This window comes from Phasianus colchicus, chromosome 1 (genome assembly GCF_987193195.1).
Source record: "Phasianus colchicus chromosome 1, bPhaCol1.hap1.1, whole genome shotgun sequence".
In the NCBI taxonomy this organism is placed as follows: Eukaryota; Metazoa; Chordata; class Aves; order Galliformes; family Phasianidae; genus Phasianus; species Phasianus colchicus.
Window position 1 is genome coordinate 195119109 of NC_143436.1, and position 21567 is coordinate 195140675.

At 40.2% G+C, this 21567-nt stretch overlaps 1 protein-coding gene across 1 annotated transcript in view; it reads right to left on the reverse strand.

Moving 5' to 3' along the window:
- The window catches only part of EMSY (EMSY transcriptional repressor, BRCA2 interacting), a 39083-nt gene extending 26860 nt beyond the window's left edge, over positions 1–12223 (reverse strand). Inside the window, 6 exon segments of the mRNA XM_090134156.1 lie at positions 3394–3543; positions 4321–4496; positions 6815–6889; positions 7481–7580; positions 10986–11088; positions 11951–12223. Of these exon segments, the coding sequence (XP_089990282.1) occupies positions 3394–3543; positions 4321–4496; positions 6815–6889; positions 7481–7580; positions 10986–11055 (571 nt within the window). The 5' untranslated portion in view covers positions 11056–11088; positions 11951–12223.
- Positions 12224–21567: the final 9344 nt, after the last annotated feature.

Below are 21567 nucleotides of genomic sequence, written 5' to 3' on the forward strand. Positions count from 1 at the left end.
AACTAACCCATAACACATCATAGATGCGTTATGTCCTTAATGAAGACCACACTTACAGTGCCAGAAAACAAAGAAACAAAACCTTGCTTGGCTACTTCACTCCATTTAAGAGACAGAAAGAATGCAGAGCCAGTGCAGGAGTTTCATTCTATCTCTAGAAGTTTGTCCAGTGTGACTGCACATACATGGGAGTTAGGATAGCATCAGTTCAAAACCCCATACTACACTGCTGTTGTTGGCTGTTTACTGGAAAGCTGAAGTTTATCCTCCTGTAGTCTTTCCTGATTTCAACCTCTGCACATTCTTTTTTGTTACAGCATGCTTTTTGTTACAGTACCTTTCTCCTTTTCACATCAATATAGCATCTCATGTTCCACTTTTATTCATAACCTCACTTTGCAAGTTTACGTCTGGTGCATTTTGTGCAATAGTAAGGCATCACCTAGCATTCAATTACAGAAAACAAGTCTAGCCTCAAAGAATTTCATTCATCCCCACAATTGCCTACTGCACAAGTAGAAACAAATTACTGCAATATTCAACTGAGCAAGAGATATTTCATTCTATAGCATGAGCAAGGTATCTTAAATACATATGAAACTTTCCTAAGTAGGCAAGAGGTTCATAAACTGGTATGCATTGCAGAAAGACACAGTTTAACTACCTTGTAAATTCTTAGTTACTAGGTAACATGCATGTTTACCAAAATAGCCAGAAATAAACAAATTCAGTAAAAATATACACAGGGAGGACTTGATGCTCCTCTACAGAACAAGACTGAAGATCTTGAATTGTATGCCTGTGGCTTAAAGACTGAAAACCATGTAGAAGTGCCATGGTAAAAAAACATTCTTGCTGGTAACACAAGGAAACACAGTTGACAGACAATCTCTAATTAGGGTCAGGATCTAACTACACTCAATCTAACAACTAAACATCCAGGCATTCAAAAAGATGCAGGAATTAACATGGACAAGAAAGCGCCTATGTGGCACAGCAAATGGTTTCCAAAAGATGGCATTCTGTATTAGCCCATAACCAATTCTTTGGCAGGTACACATCAGAGTCATGCAGAAGGCGGATGGTTGCCCCCACACACAGATGGGAAACTGTCCTAGAGAAAAGCTTGCAGCTTCAAAGATTAGTCTTAGTAGATTGAAACACCAAGATTAAGCATGGATCTACAAGTCAAGGCTCAAAGCAATTTCTTATGCTTGTTCAGGACCATAAAGAAGTGAACCCATCCCTAGAATACCATGAATATCTTTTAGCAACAGGCTCTAAGTACTACACAAAGTACACTTCGTAGACTTGTAATGAATGCAAAGTCATTGATCACATTGAAAGTGGGCAGAAGTTTCAGAAGGAGATGAGAGAAGTATTCATCTCAATTAAAAAAAAAAAACACCACCACACGTAGCCTGCATGTTAGGACACAATTGTTACCTTTGTGCATTACAAAGAAATACTGAAGATAAAAATGTATTTTTATCCACTCTCTTCCACAAAACAATAACAAAAGACCAAACAGGTTAAGCTAGCTGAATATTATCTCATCTTCTTATACACAGCTCATTTCATTTCTCATTTTCACTGCTGGGGTTTTGTAAAAATGTTATTCCTGTAATTTCATGCTAGAAGCTGTACTTCTGCCAAGTGTTCCAGAAGCACTTAGCTCAGAAGTAATGCAGCTTGACTGTAACTCACACATGACAAGCAAGGCAGCAGAGAACAGAGGAGTTAATGGCTCAATCAGGCTGTGACTTGGGTGAGGTCACAACAGATCAGTGACAAAGGCAGGACTATAATTCAGCCCGCCCAAGTTTACCCTTATTCAAGTTTGTTAAAACTGCTGTGACTGGTGCAACACATTCTGAAAGACAGACAATTCTTCCAAAAGACAGAACAAAATAAAGCAAGTGACAAGGGAGAAAAATAAAATAAGAATGGTTGGAATAAAAATGAGAACCTATCATCTCTCTATTGTGTGTCTAGACTGGTTTTATACTCATTATCATGTAATAATTCAGTAAGTCTAAACTAAATTTTTTAAGAGGTTAAGAACATTTTCTCCCTCAATCTTTAAACTAAAACTGAGTGATGAGCACTATGAATCAGAAAAACTGAAAAAAAAAAAAACAACCTTAACTTAATGGGTTTTGTAGGTTGATACAATCAATACAGATGATTGTTTGCAGGTAACGCTGCATTTATGTACAATTTGTTGCTTTTGGCTAGCAGGTGTTACACAAACATGTACATAATGCATTAAGATCAATTTTCAAAATGTTAGTTATCCATAACAACAACACAAATAGCAAACAGCACTTCTGAACTACTTCTTTATTAATCTTGAATCTGCCTTTTGATAGGCATCAAAATTTAAACAGGATCAGAATAAAGCACTTTTAATTTCACATAAAAACAAGCTTGGATGATTTGAACATATTTATGAGAACATACTCTGCTTTTGGAACTAGCTCATTTATTAAACAAGAACAAAAAACACCAAAACAACATGAAGAATGACTGCTTCTATTCATCATGTGCTGCATTTCCAATTTAAACACATGAAGATGGATATGTGTTGAGATCTCATATCCAATGGGATTTTCGAAGTTGCTTAGGTAGACATGCTTCACAAAAAATTTGCTACCAAATGAATCACAAAATTACTAGACATGTAAACGCTGTAATTTGTTCAACCATTGAGTTACACCTTAGAAACCTCTGCATTCTCTCAAGCTACTATTATTTGAACATAGTATGCCTAAAGCCAAATTCTTAAGCAATGCAAGGCTAGTTTAGATCAAATGGGGACAAGCACAACAACTCTCTAACTCAAATCATAGAATCACAGAATGGTTTGGGTTGGAAGGGACCTTTAAGATCACCTAGCTCCAGCCCCCCAGGCAGAAACACCTCTCACTAGATCAGGTTGGTCAAAGCCCTGTCCAGCCTAGTCTTGAAATAAGGGCACAAAAATATTTCCAAAATAATGTATAGATCAGCTGTGAATGTGGTAAGGAGAGATCCTTCTAACTCAAATAACAGACTACATGCAATACTTAAGCAGGACAAGGAAGAAGGAAGTCCTCTGCAGAAGCAACCTGCAGGGCCACCTTAAAGATAACTTTTGAATGAGCTGGATTAGAAATCCACTGATATAAAGCAATGCCTATATTTCACTTTCAAAATACTTTAGTCTTGTTACTGCTCCCTGCAGCAATTTCCTTGGAAAAGGGAAGCAATATACTCATTCTTTAGACTAAACTAAGGCATAAAGGCATTAAATGACTTGCCCAAGGCTAGAGAGTCTATTTCAGTCCACACTTCAGCCACAAGATAGGCCTTTTCTTTGCCTTTTGTTAATCAGTTACTATTATCACTTACTTTTGACATAAACAGTACTTCCACTAGGCAAGAATATACTGGAGACTGAACCGGTGGGTCTAGGGGACTTCATTGTTGCTACATTGCTACTTGGAACAAGAGTAGATATTGGGGTTGAAGTAGTACTTGTGTAGGAATAGCAAACCACCACTGAAGAGGAGAAAAGACACCTTCCATATAAGTGAAGCACAGAAATCTATTATTCTATCACTATCTCAGCAATTGAAATGCAAGCTAAAGACTTACTGTGGGGCATATACTTGCCTCTGCAATCCTGTTATTGTTGAATACTCACAAGTTTGATTTCAGCATGGCCATGGAATGAACTGCCTTCAGAGGAGAAATCTAACCTCCCCTCCTTCCATACCCAGAAACTTGTGCTGCCAATTCTAGGGTTTGTCTTTTCATCCTCCTTTACAATAATCAGATGTTTTAAATGAACGAACTGTAATGTATCTTTAATTATAGTGTTCATTCAATGTAATGATCTCTTTCATTTCTGTAAATGTTTATCTAGATTGGTAACTGACAGAAAACAGTTTCTGCCTCCACCCAAATGTACATCACTTGAAGAAATTAAAACATTCCTCGAGCAAATATTTTTGGTAATGGCTATTTTCAACTTTACTCACAAGTCACAGTACAATGATCCAACAGTTCTTAGAAAACCAGAAAAAAAAAAAAAAACCTCTTTGAAGAAGTGCTACACAGCCTGTGGTTGTACAAAGCATAACTGAAGGCCATCCAGCCAAGTTACACAGAATGTGTGACAGCATTATTTAAAAGGCAAAAGAAAAGTAGAAATCAATCTTATAACTTAACTTGGTACATTTTCAAAAAAGAAAGATTCGGATTTTTAAGGCATCTAGCACTAAGAAAACAATTTAAACCATGAATAGCTTGTGTAGAACCTCAGCATTCTCTCACCTTCCTTGTTTCCAGTTTCTGCAGGGACTGGAAGAGATGCGTTGTGCTGAACAGCTGCATTGGCAACAGCATTAGCTGTAACAGTGAAAGCTGTTTGTGGAACAAGCCGTGGCATCAGTGGCACCAGTCGACGACCTTCTATAGACCATTCCGAAGAGCTGTTTGGCCCAGACATACTAAACAGAAAGGAAAATCTTTTAACTTTTCTGCTGACTTTCCTAAGCACTCAGCATTCTTACTTAAGTTCCTCTTTACAACAGTGAAAATTTAAAAGGCTGTTTCTAAAGACACACTAGAGAAATATCTCCAGTCTTCTTCCTTTCATGAGAGCCCTTACACTTTTCCCAACTGATGCAGAAATCCTCCCATAGCATATCTAAGAGTTGCTGCTTCTTTTAACATGATGTTTTATAAAGCCCTTAAAGGGCTGTGGATGACATGTTCAGCTCCCCCATATTAGATTATCTGCTACTCAGGTAGAGTTAGTTTACCCTTCATTTCTGGATGACAAAAATACCTAGAGATCCCATAGATTTCATGAAAGATCACACAAAACTGATTACGTTGCAAGAGAAAAACCTCAGCTTCTAATGCAACTCTTGTTTTACCTCAGCAGAAATTTCTCAGACTGACTGAAGTAGTCCCAAACAAAGTAACAGTACATGAAATGATTCAAGTACACCACGCGCATCTTTCTCTACAGAATCCAGCCTCCTCTTCCCTGGCCTGCTGTAGGGAGCCTGCTTTGCAGGGGGGTTGGACTCAATGATTTCTAAAGGTCCCTTTCAACCCCTTTAATCCTATGATTCTTCTCATTTTCTCTCAACCTTAGTACTTATACCCAAACCAGAACGCTTCAAAAAATGCCTGTCTAGATAGAGAGCTGTTCCTGCTTATAACTGTTTTACAGCACTCGTTTGAGAAATCAGTAAAATCAGAATAACAAATTATTTTTCAATGCTGTTATGTTGTTCTTAAACAAACCAACCCATTTAATGTATTAATATATTCCGAAAAACAACTTCCAACATGAACTACAGCAAGCAAGTTGCAGCAAAAACTACAACAAATTAGTTCATAAAATGCAGAGGATCTACTCTGCTGTTAAATCTTGATATGCTTCAGCATTCTTCATACATATTCACATAGTACAAGCAGAGCTGCATCAGCTGAGGTAAAAATACATTTTTTAAATCAAAAATAAGACTACAAATGTTGCACAAAGCAAGGCTAGCAAAATCTGCTTTACTAATGAGTTAAATTATTTAAGTCAAATGCTACATTACCAACCATCACTTACAAAGAATTTACCAGAGGAAAAAAAATAAAGAGATGCAGCACTTTACAGCTGCACCTTGCCTGGATTATAATTTCTTGTCTGTCTGAAGTTCGCTACTTCGGGACAAACTGTACGCTTGCTCTGGAAAATGCTAAAAACAGAACTACTACTTAAAAAGGATACTCAATTCAAGGAAATAAGCCAGACTTGACAATATAATGTTTATTTTTCTTTTATTATTTGTTCTCTTTCTCTAAAGAAGTGCGAAGAAGTTGGTGGGTTTTTGTTTGGTAAACAGCATAATTCTAATTCTTCAAACATGAGCATTAAACCACTAAAATGTTAAATATCCTGCAGCACTAAAACAGTATGCTAATCTTGGCAAGTCTATGATCAGACAATTGCTAACTCCAAGCAGCTTGCTAGTTGAATGATTTCCATTCGTTTTTCCTCACTATAACACCTAGGCTACATGAGGCAAACTAAAAATCAGTGGTTATAACACAAAAGAAAATAGGGAATCATCGCAGTCCATCCCTCTTTCAGCACATTTCTTAAGACTATTAACTATCAGAGATACATAAGCGCTTGTCCTTTGCTCCTCTCCATTTCTCAAAGTCACGTGGAGCCTGGGAAAGCAAATGCAAGGAGAAACCAGCCCAAGTGATGCCAGCACAGCAGCTGCATCAAGCAGGGAACAGTGGACACTGATGTCATCAGACAGCTTGCTGCAGTTCTTTTTTTTCCACCTCACTGCTGATGCACTGTTTTCCACTAGTGTCTCTCATCTCTCTCCTTCCTTTTGTCTTTCTACGTAGACAAGTATCTCTCAATATGACCTTTACAAATGGATTTAAACACAATTAAATTTAAAAACAATTATAAAACAAAGATGAAAAATTGCACAAGCTACTCAGTGAGTTTACATTTTATCTCTTTTCTCTATTTCGTTTCTTATGGACTATTTTACAGAAAGCTCCACTTGAGAAGAAGATTCTTTCCTATGTTGTGCCATATAGTGAACGGGATGCTCTGAGATCCAAAAGGTTAAATCCGTTCTTGCACCCTGACCTAAATCTGATACAGTAATTCTTTCAGTCATACACTGCTCTTTAAATCACCATCAATCTTGAAAGTTCTATCGTTCAGTTAAGGCATAATGGATTTTCCAAAAGGTACCTTTGGAAATCATGGAGGAAATGACCTCTAACTTACTTGTGTGCAATAGTCGTTAGCCGTTCATCATTTACTGCTCTTCGAACTTCAGCACGATGTCTCTCTGTTGAAATACTATTAAAAAAATACCAATATATTTTAGTCAAAGGGAGACATGAACATTTATCTACAGTTTTCAGCTAAAACGAAACTTATGAATAATCCACTCAGGAGACAAAGGGGAACAGGCATTTAGGTTTAAGAGACTGTCACTTAATTTTTGCTATCACAGTGGGAAAGAACGAACATATTGCACAACAAGTGCTACTGAAGAATAAAGAGAACATTACTGTTCACTGGGTACCACTGCAAAACAGCTAATTTCCAAATCAAAGATGGAAATATCAAGGTAGAAAAACGTATGCAGAACATACAGCATTCTTCCTTGCTGCAATGTGGTCCCAAAGACCTCAAAATCCTACCCTGACGGAACTTGGAACTAGCATGCATTCATGAGATAGCCACAATCACTCGATATGTCAAAAGCCATCAGCAAAACAATAAATCTTCACCCACAGAAACTCAAAACTCAAAGCCAAATCAGGATCAAACATCCATAAGATGGAGAATTAAGATTTGTTTTATGATGTTAGTGATAGAAAAAGCATGTTAAGTTCTTTTAAGAAAAGAGGCCACCAGTTCTTACTTTATAAAGGTCAGGGTTACCTAAGAACTTTAGAGAGTTCTCCAAGAAGATCCTTCTTCTCTTTCGTAAGGTCTCCCTGTGCACGTAAGGCACTGATGACACCTGCATATGCCTCCAGTTCTGAGGAATTAGAGCAAACAGTAGTTCTATTTAATGCTCACAGCAAAAGGAAAAAAAAAATATTTTCAGTATTACTGACAGTACACTATTAATTTCCAAAATCATTACAAGGAACATGTCTTTCAATTACTTAGCGCTTTTCAGGAGAGATTGATGGTTTAGAACTCTCTCAGTCAATTATTCTGCAGCCTACAGCTTTTCTATGAAACAACTGTATCATCACAGAGGATTATCTAGTTGTATAAACCCAAGCACGCTCTGAGCTGAAAGTTCAACATGGAAACTTTGAAAAAAGAGTCCAGAAATTTGAGTAGTAGAACTCTCTAGAAGCAGAAGAAAATATTAAATACACCACTATTAAAAGTTGCAAGGCTTGGAGAAAAAATACACTGTCAAAAGAGTAATGGATTTGTTTTCTTAGCACTGCTCCTTAATCAGCATGGAGAACATAAGCTCCATTTTGTTAAACACGATCATCATCATCTTTCATGCCCATTCACCTGATATGTACAACTGCTTGAATCTGAAAACAATGCACTGCAGTGAATTAAAGCCATGCAGTACACCAAACAATCCAGCCAGCCTTAAGTGTAGGGCCATCATGAAGATTAGCATGCAAAAATGTAACTCCGATGTAACATAAACATGTGATACCAGGTGACTCATGAGAACACCATCAGTGCTTTCAAAATAACATAATAGCTAAAGGCTACTGAAATACTGGATGTTGTCCTACTAAACAGGGTGAAAAACACCTAATGCATGTACAGTTGGAGTCTGCTAGCTTGCTGTTCTAAGCTTAGCACTACGTGTTAAAGAAAACATTACTCAGGGCCATGCTTTGAACTAACAATACCAATTATTTCGCTATTTCTGTATATTACTTTCATTCAGACCTCCATTTCAACAACCAACTATCCCACTCCCACAACAGATTCCAGTTAGTCAAAAGCATAAATAAAAGGGGCAGGCCAAAACTTAACAAGAGCCCCAAAACACATCTGAATTTTCCTGCAATTAAAGAAGACCAATGCTGCTCAGACTGGGATTCCAAAAAGCCAATTAACAAATCAAATCAAGGAGTTGTGCTGAAAAGAAGCCCTGCTCTGCTGCCCTGATTAAGTAGGCAAGACACAAAGCAGAGTCGCCTTGGTTAACTCCACAGCCTGCACAGGGATGCTGAGAGACCTACAGAAGCATTTGCAAATTCAGTTATAAAACATTTGCTAATTAACACAATGGTGATTACTAATATCAACATTTATTTAGACAACCATGTTACAATATTTAAGATACTAATTATTTTCCTCTGTTAACAACATAAAATAATCCTCAGATACAACTGTATAATTACTTAGCAAAGAGATTCCTTTTTTCATTTTCAATACAGATGCTCTATACCAAGACTAAAAAATGCACATTCTGGCTTTTTGAGTGTTAGAAAAGACTACACAGAAGCTGTACCTAGCTTCCTCACCTTCCTGTCTACACAGCATTACTAACTGACGTGCTTTCTTTTCAAGTTGAAACCATCAAGCAAGTCAATAAATGCTTCAAAAACCGGGTTTCACAAATAAATACCATTACTTCAAGTGCAAGGTGATTCAGTTGTAAGCCACAAAGGCTGCAGGGCAACACAGGGCACTGTACACCTTAGGATACATTTCAGCTTCCCCTGCACCACTGTATTTTGCCTTGAATGAGCAACCAAACAAGATATTGGGCTGAGAGCTCGACTGATCTGTTTTGTGGCTGGCAGACTATCTGTGCCCCTTTTCCCTCTAGCCTTCTGGTGTGTCTGTATAAATGGAGAGCTCCTCTACTCTAGAAGAGACGCGGCAGCTACAAGCTCTTATCTCTGTTATGCTGGCAGGGCCCTCTGGCGGGGACACAGCTCATGCCAGCAAAAGAAGATTTTTATTTCTTTTATTTTTTTCCTGTCAGCCTAGGTTATGTCACTGGAGGAGGTGTAGCTGCAGTTCTGTTTGGCTCAGCTGCACCAGCAGGGTTCTGCCAGCACACCGCCGTCGGCTGGAAGTTTTTTTTTCCACCCTTCCAGCCAGCAAGAGCTACGTTAGCATAATTTAGTAGCACAGATCCGGTCCACATTTTTTGGCATCCTGCACTTTCTCCTAGTTTTGTACCCCTTGAGATTCTCTTCAGACCTAGAGCTATCACTTTAATGGACGCACAGCTTTGTTTTGATGCTGTGTGAAACAACTGCGTCACCGCTCCAACACAATGCAAATCCCAGATTCTCAAGAAGCAAACTGAAAAAAGAGCAAGGTAAAAAAATTCACATATCTCAGAAAACAGCAGCAATGGCTTCACAGCATATGAGAACCTTCACACAGCTAAAGAATACAACACAATCTTTTAGCTTTCAAAACGTGAACAAGAAAAGCTGAGTGATTAACATGACTGTCACAGGAAGTTTGTGGCAGGCTCAGCTTTCCTCCTGACATCACCTCCTAGAAAAAGCTCCTCAGAGGACAGCCTGAAAAGAAATCTACTTCTCTTTTCTTCTAATGTTGTGCATCATTTAACTCAGAAAAAGCCCTTAACTTAAAACACAACAAGTTTCTTAGGAACGCAATAACCACGGTGTAGGATCAGATGAAAGGATCCTCTCTCCTATGGTAGCCAAAAGCTTGCATGTGAGGGAAGAGTAAATATTTTTATTAGCTTCCAAAACACAATAGGATGTCTCCTTACACATCTGCAATTACATGAAAAATCTCAATATATGCACACACACATTTTTTGGGCAAGGTACATAGCTATTAAGCTAGAATTGAAACAACACTAAAAGCTCCTGCTGTAAAGTTAGAATACTTTCCACATTTCTCTGACAACTCATGTTAGTGAAAGCTGAAAGTCGCAAGATATCATACAGATTATTTTTTTTAATACATTTCAAGTCTATGCAAGGCTAGAAGTAGAACTCCATGATTCTCACAGGTCCCTTCCAGCTCGGTATATTCTATGAATCTGTGAGTCTTTACTACAGAAACACCACAGTATGAATCAAATCGGAATTCTATGCCTTTCTGACAAATAGGTGCCTTAGCACAGAACTGAAGAACAAATAAAGACCCTCCTCTTGCCCAGACATTATGTTGCATGTTCATAGCCATAAACACTGCCACATCAAAGCAAAGATGCACAAGGATATCTACGAGAAATTTAATCAAACGAAAACAATTCTGTTCTATCCCTATTGCTCAGGCAGAGCATCTGCCCAACATCATTCTAAGCCATAGCTGTCAGTCTAATGACACATGGAAAAAACAGGAAATCACTTGCAAGTTGCCTGTAAATGTAATAAAGTGTTTCATGGAAGCAGCAGGCAGGCAAGTCTTAAAAGGGCAAACATACAGACCCACAAATTGCATCTTACTGTACCCAGTTTGCGAAGGATCCTCTTGCACTCATCTCTGCTGAGATCCAGAAGCGTTGGCCACACCACAGGCATCTTGTCTCTGTGCTCCCGCAGAGCTCAGCCTCCCTGAAAAAGAACACAAACGCAGTAAGCATGAGCCCACCGTCTATCCACTTCCCAATGCAAAGTCCCCAGGCTGCTCACAAAACCACATTCCCTCCCGTCCCTGCCCCAATCTAATGGCATGCGTTACCATGCAGGAATTCAGCAGTTTCACAAAGGCGTGGGGCTTCCTATGCTCTCTCTCCCTAGCCAAAGCTTTTCTCTTGAGTTTCCTACCTCCTGCCCCAGCCTTTTTTCATGCCGAAACACTCTCCGAATTGATGCTCGAGTCTCCTCCCTCTCTTTATGCACAGAGCACCTATTATAAGAACTCTTCCAGCGATCCACACGGCCCCCCCAACCCCCCCCGCAAAACGCATTTAGCACCGATCTATGACAGAACGGCAGCAAAATAAAAAATAACGCAGAAATCTGCTTTCCACGTCCCCTAGAATAAAAAAGAATAAAATAAAAAACATTCAAATACAGGGAAAAAGCCCGACGAGGAGAAGATCTGGAGGATGGGGGAGGGGGAGGGAGAGAGCATCCTCCCCGAGGAGGACGGGGAAGAAGGGCCTAAGGGGGAGCACAGGGAACAAAAGCTCCAGCCCCATCTCTGGGCTCGGAGCTCCCGGGAGAGAGACTTTAGGCTGCAGCCACCCGGGGCTCCTGCCCGCCCTTCGCGGGGTTCCTCCGGTACCTCAGAGCGAGGGAGAAAAGCCCTGAAGGCAAAAGGAAGGTGAAGGCCGCACAGACAGAGAGCGGGCGCCGGGCCCGTGAGGGGGCGGCGGGTCCCCGGCGCCCCGGGGAAGGAAAGCAGCCCCGTTCCTCATAGGGAAGAGCCCCGGGAAAGGCAGGGAGGTACTGCTGGGGGAGCGAGACTCACCTGGCCGGCCGTGCCCGGCACATCGAAAGACTCCTCGGCAACACGACCTCTCCTCCCCCCGCGGTGCCGCTCTCGGGTTTGTTTGGCGGCGGTGGCGGCAGCGCTTCCCCGGCCAAGATGGCGGCGGAGCGCACTGCACATGCGCGAGCTCCGCAAGGCACGACGGGAGTTGTAGTCCACGCGCTCTCATCCCTTCATTCAGCCACTCAGTGAGCGAGGAGATGGAAGGAGCGGGCGCCAAGATGGCGCGAGGAAAGTGCGCCGCGCATGCGCAGCGCCGCGGGGCACTCCTAGGAGATGTAGTCCGCCGTGCGTTTGTCTACGCGGTGGGAAGTGGCGCCGGCCGTCCCGCCATAGCCTTGCGGGCGGATACGGGAGGCGAGAAGGGACAAAAAGCAGCGCGCGTTGCTCTCTAGGGTTGGGGTAGTAGCAGGGTGCGTAGCACTCCACAGCTACACCGTGAAACAGCCATTAGCGTAACGATGCGTTTTTTACGCCCGTCACACTTCTCAAAGTTTGGTCATTAACCGTCGAGCGCAGTTTCTGAAAGGAAATCCGGGGCGTTATTTGCCCGTTTCCAGCTTTCTGACTCAAAATCGTGTGCGGTGACGGCAGCCAGCCCTCCTCAGTGCAGACAATACGGTGGTTCAACCCGCAGCCGGGAACCGCAAACGGGACGGCTCCATCCTGCGAGCACGGCGGCTGCCTCAGATCTATCAGCCTTTGTGGCTTTTTTTTTTTTTTTTTTTTTGCGTGCGTGTATTTTGTGGTTTTCGTAGCAGTGCAGCCGATCATAGCCTCTAGAAAGTCCTCAGATCGAATTAGAAGTGAAAAAAGAAACCATCTCTGGCTTGCAGCTGAAGCCCAAAGGAGACACGGCGGTTTGTGGCTGTGATGTGACAGCGAGAAAGGAGACCAAAAAGAAAAAAAAAAAAAAAATCAAAACCAAAACAAGCAGCAACAAAAAAGCTAGAAAACCGTAGATACGGGATGAGCGCTGGGCAGCAGGCCGTCACCTCATGCAGCTTTAGTTTTGCCTTATGACTTTGTTCTTCTGCGCTTCATCCTGTGTGTTTCCCAATTTTGCAAATATATATATGTGTATGTATACATATATTAGTGCCTGAGAGCTGAAGAGGAGGATAGGAAATGTCCCCTCCATCATAGTTGTCCCCCTTCATCCTGCAGATCATAGAATCATTAAGGCTGGAAAAGACCACTAAGGTCCCCAAGTCCAACCCCAACACATCCCATCATAACCACTGACCACATCCCCCAGTGCCACATCTCCACGGTCCTTGAACACCTCCAGGGATGCTGTCTCCACCAGCAGCCTGTTCCAATGCATCACCACTCCTGAGAAGAAATTGTTCCTAATATCCGACCTAAACCTCCCCTGGTGCAACTTAAGGCGATTCCCTCTTGTCCTGTAATGGGTGTTTCGGGTTGTGAGGAACTGGTGGTTTTGGGCCCACACCTGTGCTAGAAAAACCCAGTTTTTTGCAGAAATTTGTTACCATCTGTAACCCACAGCGGGTCTTTTAGCAGGAAATCATATACAATGAAAAGAATTGAGACTTTTTTTTTTTTTTTTCCTCCCTACATAATTTAAAAGCTCCAGCCTGCGGAGGTTTTTGCTGGAAATGCCAGCAGGAAAAACTCCCTCTGTTCCAGTCTAGACGTTTTACTGGGAAGTGTGTGGTGTGGTCCTGGGAAAGGTGGTGGCTTGCTTGTGTGCAAGGCAAGCCTGTTCTCCTTGTCAGTGGCCAAAAGGAAAATGCTGGTTTGGTTATCTTCAGTAGTTCTCTAGGAAACAATAAAATCTTAGAAATGAGCAATCTTTCTGCTGAGCCCAGATTTCTATTCTGCCTGCATTTTTTTTTTTTTTTTACCGAGAATACAAGAAAATCATAGATTCAGAGAAAATCCCAAGCTGGAAGGGACCCACAAGGGTCACTGAGTCCAACTCCTAAAAATCTTATTTTATAGCTTGCTTGCAGAGGAGCAGACACAGCTGGAAGGTTTTTGAAGTGAAGACAAGGTGGATGGTACTCTTTGAAAGGCAATGCCTATTTCTAGATCTGCAAGTGCTTTTGTTTCCACCTAACTACAGAAAAATGTTTATTCCTTGTGATTACTGATGAGCATTTTCTCACATGCAATTTCCTATTGTTCTCCACAGCAGTATAAATCTCCAGCACTAGAAAACAATTATGCTGAATGGTACAGGAGAGCTCAAACAATTTTCCTTCTCTTTTTTTTTTTTTTTAAATGTCTTCTTAAACAAGAACCAGCTGAAGGCAAATAGCATCATCTTTGCATAACATGCCCTAACAAAACCAAATGCCCTAAGCTTTGCAGACAGCAAAGGAAGATGTAGACAAGGATGGTGCTAGAAGTTGCAGCTTTTCTTTGTAGCTCAGAGGTTCCATTGCAAACCCAGCTTGAAATGTGACTTTTAGTTCAGTTAGGCAGCACAGTAGGAATGCCACTTACCAGAATAATACAGCCCTTTTGAGATTTATTCAGCAGTAGCAACTGTGATGCTCTAGCAGAGAATCATCTTTATTGCATGAGGTAAGTAAATCATGCCCTGAGCAAGAAATTACTCCATTTTTTAAAAACATATTTTATCTAATAAGGTGTAGATGTTAGCTGAACATTTTCTTGAAGTTTTTTTGTGCTTATTTATGTATGCTCTCCATCCTCATGCAGTGAATTCTCTGCTACTTGCTAACAATGCAGCTCATGCTGGTACCTTTTCTCAGAGAAAGCATGAATAATATGTTTTCTCAGCCTGGCTCAGCAGGTTCAGTAAACTTAATGAATGCTGGTTAGTTTTTTATTTGTTTGTTTGTTTGTTTTTGAAGATCTTTAATTTTCTTCCAAAATCGACAACAGGCTCAAGTTATTACGAGCAAAGCAGACAGACTCTCACAAGCACATATGTATGTGCTCAAGCAAATCATATATGCCGCATTTCTTTCTGCACACTGAATGAAAAAAAAGATGTAAGACATGAAGCAGTTATGTATGAACTGTCTGAAGCTGCGACTTTCTGCAGATGTCCTAAGTTGTTTTCCAAGAATATTTCTTATTTTCATTAAGGATGAAAACCCAGACTTGGAAATATGTGGGAGAAGGTCCAGAAGGCCTGAAGGCCAAATTCTGCCTGTAGTTACAACAGCACAGTTGTTCAGAGCCACTTTCTTAGCTACAATCAATTCTCTATTATCCGTACAAATGGGATGGCTGAGATACTGCAGACAAAGAAGAAAAAAAGACACAACAAAATCACACAAAAAGAATGAATCCTGAAAAGCATAAGAGGTTATCTGGACTCAGAATGATTGCAGGGAGCCTGCTTAGATAATTTAGGGTAACCCAGGCAGGCCACCAAGGGAGACCAAGACTTGACAACATTTCTTTATGTGTGATGAAGAGAATGTCAGGAACATTCCAGTTATATGCTAAAAAATGAAAAGAAGAGCATGATCGTTTAGACTTCATTAATAAGGAATCATAGCTAAACATCCCATGGGTGACATTTGCTCAGTGCATTCATATAAAATAGACTGATTCATTGTGGGTTCCAGAAGAAAATGCAGAATGTGAAAATGCCAGCTTTTTCTTTTATATATTCTTAGTTCCCTTCCACCTTCTTAGTTCTCATTACCTACATCCTCAGTTTCAGACTGAGTCATCAGTTACAGAGGCCCAAAATTACGGAGCACTCTGACTTTTCTAAAAGTAAAACCACAGAGAAACTTGTTGAGAGCAGCTCAGTTTCAGGATTCCTAAGGATGCAAGGCTCATGCCACTGTGCTGTCAGCCAGTTCTGTCTCATGATAACTAGTAAATCTATTGAACATTCAACTGTTGTAAATTTACACATGTAAACAAGTGATTCACAAATTGGTCTTATAAGACTGTTACCTTAGGTCTAAAAGTGTTAACAACGCATTATAGCTAGCAGACACAGATGAAATTAGAGCTCATTAGTCCTGCAGTATTCTTCATTTGTTGGTAACCCAGAGAGCAGCCCTGGGCAAGTTGTTTCACTTTTCTTGTACCTTCATCTCTTTTTTTTAATAAAGAATTTAGGAAATGAATGGCAGAATGATATACAAAAGCCATGCATAATCATTTATAACAGCATATTGCTAGGCTTATAAAGAAATGGCTCAATTATGTGCATTTAAGCAAAATCCATTCCCACTTACATTAAGAAATACAGTGACCATCAAGGACTCAAGTATTGTTTCAGTTCTCTAGGACCGGATATAATAATTCAATTCTCATCAATTACAGGATTACTGGATTAATTAATTACAAGTTCTCTGTGAGCATATAGAATAATCTGTGTCTCACTGCACTTCCCCATATCGCATAAGACAATGGAAGGGAGAAGACAACATGCTGTAGTTTTGAGTCACCAGCAGTGAGATGGCACAGCACAGGGGAGAAGTGGTGATTTTCACTTGGAAAAAGTGATTTGTATGCAGCCCAGGTCACCAGCAACAAAGCCATTCCTAGCAGCTCTTTGGGGGCTCATACAAAACGAGCACAGCAGCCTCTCTGCTCTTCTTGCTGGATTAATAACTACATCTCCACTCACGCCGCTACAAACTCCATTCTCATTGTGGCACAAGCTGACAGACCTGCATTCATCCAAGCTACAGCTGGATTGATACAAACTCTGAAATGCCCTTTTCCTTTTGAAGGTAGAATTGAGGCACATCAGCTTGGTGCTACATGAGAAACATGCACAGCTACTTCTTTTCTGTAAACGGTGAATTTTCAGAGTTTTGTGCTGATAATTTGAAAAGTAGAACTGGAAAATCAAGAAAATATTTTATCTGCAGTCAAGAAAGCCACGACACTCTTATACTAAGGCAAATGCAACTTTGTAGATAATGTCAAATGTTTTGAAATTTAAAGATGCTTTAAAATACGTTTTCATGTTTTGCATAGGGAAGAGATAGCCCAGATTCTAACGCGAATTAAATCCTTTCTTGGTCTTTTTTTATTGTTGTTGTTTCCACGTTAAACGGCTTAGCCAACAGTGTTTCCATTTCTCTTTAGAGATCATTCAGTGACTCGATACATTTTCCTGACAAAAGCATCTCCGTTTTAATTTTATTCCATCACCCTCAGACAACTTCTAAACTCTCCCCCTCCTCAGACCCTTTCCCATCACATTTTCCTCCCGGCTAAGATAGGAACAGAAGCCTCAGCAACATTCAGGCAATGGCAGCTTGCCAGGGGAGCCTTTTATGCACAGCCTTGTCAGAAGCAGAGATTGTCACAGTGGGCTCTGAACTATTTGTACTCGAATCCACAACAATATTTCAAATTACTTCACTGGAGAGAGCTTTGCATTGCCAGTTATTTTTCCCCCTGTTTTAAGTAATACATATTATATTTAAAACCTCTTTCTATTTAGCAAATAGGAAGAAATTCAGTGCTGGAAGTAGCTAAATTCAGCGAAACCTAATGCATGGAAACACCACTGGAGTTAAGCATCTATTTAAGCACTACAGGGAGGCAAAAGCTTGATTATATAACCTTAAACAATATTAAAAAAACACTTCATTGTGTCATTCTGAGGCATGTCAAAGAACAGCTTAAAGTCAGAGGCTTCTGTAATTCAGGGAGACGGATGCATACCTCCATTCTCTTTGTAATGTATAATATTGGTTAACAATGCACTGAGAAGGAAGCAAAGGCACTTCTCAAAACAGAAAGCATGGGAAAGGGATCAAAGATGTCATTACACTTTAACTTGCTGAAAGTGCTAAAAATGCATGCTGGAGCAGCAAGGGATTGCATAGCTGTGATGCTATTCTGGGATTGGACAACAAAAGCAGCTAAGGTGATAATAGAAGAAATAATTAAAGATTTTAACCTATTGGTCAATGAAACCAGGCATTTCCTCATCTTATTTTTCTGAACACTGATCGTATTTTTGCAGGATAAAAGTGTCAATGGAAAAGCAAGCCGGTGCTGTGTCTGCAAACCGGAGTAATGAGCAACATCTCTGTCACTGTGCAGTCATCCCTGAAATTTTGGGAAAAGGATGTACTTTTTAAGAGGATTCTCTTAACATGACCAGATACCAAGCATACAGACTGCCTGCTGCTGCTGGGCTGGGCATGCACATAGGGAGAATAAAAGATGTCTTGTATTCTCTAGCTCTATGCTGATATAAATGATGATCATATCAGTGAAAATAATGTATATACAAAAGTCCTTTATGGTGATATTGAAAAAAAAAAGAACAAGGTGAAATGGGAATATAGCTTACTGTACACATATTAAATATTCAACTGACAGTGCCTGTTTAGCTAATGTCTGTATTTTCAAAGGCTTTTCTCTCTGAATACTCATATCAATATATTGTACAACCAAGGCAGTGGATTGAGGAAACAAGGACTGTAAATTAAGGTTAGCATCACCAACTAAAAATGAATGCCTCCAAATGGGCAGATGGACAGGAATTTGTTAGGTTGCTGCTTTGTGAATTTCTGCCAGAGCTAGAGATGGCTCTGCTAGCATGTGCTGCCCACAGAGCAGCACAGGAGGTTGTAATCATCTGCTTTGGCTGGAGGAACTTTTCAGAAATTGCAGCAACTGCTTATAATTAAGAAAGCTGCTTCCCATGAAGAGAGGAATAGCAGTAATCCAGAAGGCACAGTTTTTAACTTAGTATAGGTCATTTGGAAAGCTATGCCAGTGCATAAATAATATTGTTTGGGCCGACCTTCACTGACACAGATTGTACCCCTGCATAAAAGTTGAGTGGCACAAAGCCAATCGTCCTGTTTTCTCATAGTGCAGACTTGATACAAAACTTGCAAGAACCAGCATTCTTTGAATCAGCCGTGATTTCTATGAAATAAAAGATCCCAGAAAAAACAGGGACAACACAATGGGAGTTCGCCTGATGATCCTCAAAGATTTTCACTAACTTTCATTTGCAAAAAGTTAACCACCATGATGGAGCCAGAATGCAGCATTATTTAGAGTCACAGTTAAGCTGCACATTGGTCACCAGCACTGCATATTTCAAAATGCATTTGCAGAGGTCATCTCATGTAGTGTACAGTGTTATTCCCCACCTTTGCCTTTCAATCCTCCAGAACTATAGGCAAGCCCTGAACATGAGCACTGCTTTTTTCATCCTGTCATTGCAAATATCATCATGTTTCAGCAGGGACGCAGATACAAATATATACAGACATCCATGGGATTAAACTGACATATTTTTAGTTCTGACAGTTATCCCAACAACAACATGGCCATATGACTTGCAACAGACCACGTAACAGAAATTCATTAAAGGATATTAGACTTCAAATACTGTCTTACAAATAAACTTTTAAATTTGGGTAACAGAAAACCTGTGTAACACCACAATCATATTTGAATGCTATTAGAAAATAAAGGCATAATAAACTGCAGCCTGTGAAAGAGACATCCCATAAATTCCAGGAGCACATTAAGAGATTATTTTGCAACCACTACAATGCTACATAAAATGGTAGAATTCATCTGACCTTAGCAGTGGTGAGATAAAACAATTAAAAATCCACATGAACACATATGAACAGACAGAATTCCTTTAATAATTTATCTGGATGATACAGATTACCTGCATAACACTATTAATACAGTACATGATCTCTACTCAATGTAAATAGTATACAGATAAGGTTGGAAATACATTGTGAACAACATTTGAATAACAATAAACATTTGAATACAGTAACAGCTGTAACATTCTTGTATGGTGATACTATGATCAGAAGTTGTCTTTGGGAAATATATACCACGGTTAATTTATTTTTAATACCATTGTAGTCTTCTGGTTTGGCTTTTCAGACTCTTAAGAATTTCTGCACGCTATTCCCTTGTTTGATGGATCAACACTGAAGGGAAAAAGGGCCTTCAATCCTGGGCAAAATATACAAGCACTGCCATTACTAGTTAAGGGAGAAGAGGTATTTTCTCATACTGAAGCAGGTTTTAAAAGTGTTTTAAATTAGGAAGCTTCAAGCTAATATTACACATTCATGCTGCTAAACCACTACAGTGATTGAAAATGATCCTGCTCTCTTGTGCATTTCCCTACATCAGCATGAGCATTTATGCAATCTGCAAAGCAAATCAAACAACAAATTAACCTGAATTAAAACTAATCTATCCGAGATAAATTCGTGTATTTAAGAAGCAAAAAAAGCTATTTCTGATCTGATTAATTCCCTTAAAAAGTTCGCTGAATATGAATGTTGATGATTGTCTAGACAATGAGAGCAATTAGGTACAGCTAAACACATCTTCAGCCTCAGCTGAAACTACTCAAAAAGAATGAATAGAGCTAAATGGCAGAGCCAAAATTCTGGTAAAGAATTAACATCACATAAACTCATGCTATTTATATTAATCCAAATAAGATATACTTTGAGATTTGCAGTTTGGAGGGCACTTGTTAATAAGGCTTTCTTATCTAACAGACAATTCTCCTACCCACACCAAATAAAAAAAAGCTGGAAGAGTTTTAAGCCTATCCAAAAGGAACCAAATGATTAAAAAAAAAAAAAAAAACTTCGTAAATTGGTTTGAAATATTTTGCCTATTTCATTTCTTCAGCTTAAGCTTCCAAAATCCCACCACATTTATCTGTCAGAATTCCGTGTGTCTTCAAAACTCTATATAGAGATGTTCATAGCAAAGGAGAACTACTGCACTTGAACAACTCTTGCTTGACATCATTTATGCATTTCAGGATGGCCATGCTTTCTCTCACTATGAGCAGAACATATTTCATGACTGAGCCTTTCCTCTAACTATTCAGGTTTCTACTCTTTTTTCTTCTAAACTCAATTCTGTCTTTGCCTATGAGAGAGATAAAGTCTTCAGAGCAGGTACGCTCCTTGTTTCGATTACTTTTCAAGACTCGTGATGCTCTTGGTTTGTCTCAATATCCATTCAGTCCGTGCTAATGCCTTCCTGAAGAGCCAAACAGAATACACCAGAGAAAAAGGTTATGGCTTTATTCTGTAACTGAGGCTAAATACACTCAGTATCACACAGATGTTATTTAAATGGGGTGTACAATTCATACTATCACTTTGGAGATCTTAACAGTTTGTTTGTGTCTACGAGGTAAACTTCATGGTGCAACACTTCTCAGTGCACAACTCTCTACCATGAAATAAAGGATTTTAGCCCTTTGTTCTTCTGCTTCATGTACTTTCTCCTTTGGCCCAGGCACTGTCACAACGGAAACTGTGGAGATTCGGATTCCTGGCACTTATAATTGGAACACTAATGAATTATTTATTAATGGCTTATTTCCTCCCTGCATAACGCCAGCCTCACAAACCCTGAAGAGAAAAGGCGGGAAACGCTACGCCCCCTCCCCCAACTCTCAGCTCTGCGCATGCGCCACGCTCCCTGTTGCTGCCTCACTGCGCAGGCGCGCCGCCCTCCCGCGCTCTCCCAACGACGGGAGGCCAGAGGGGCTCGCGAGCAGCCCGCATGCGCACCGCTCATCCGAGTTCCTCAAGGCGCATGCGCACTGCGAGCGGCCGGGCCCAGTGCACTGTGGGAAG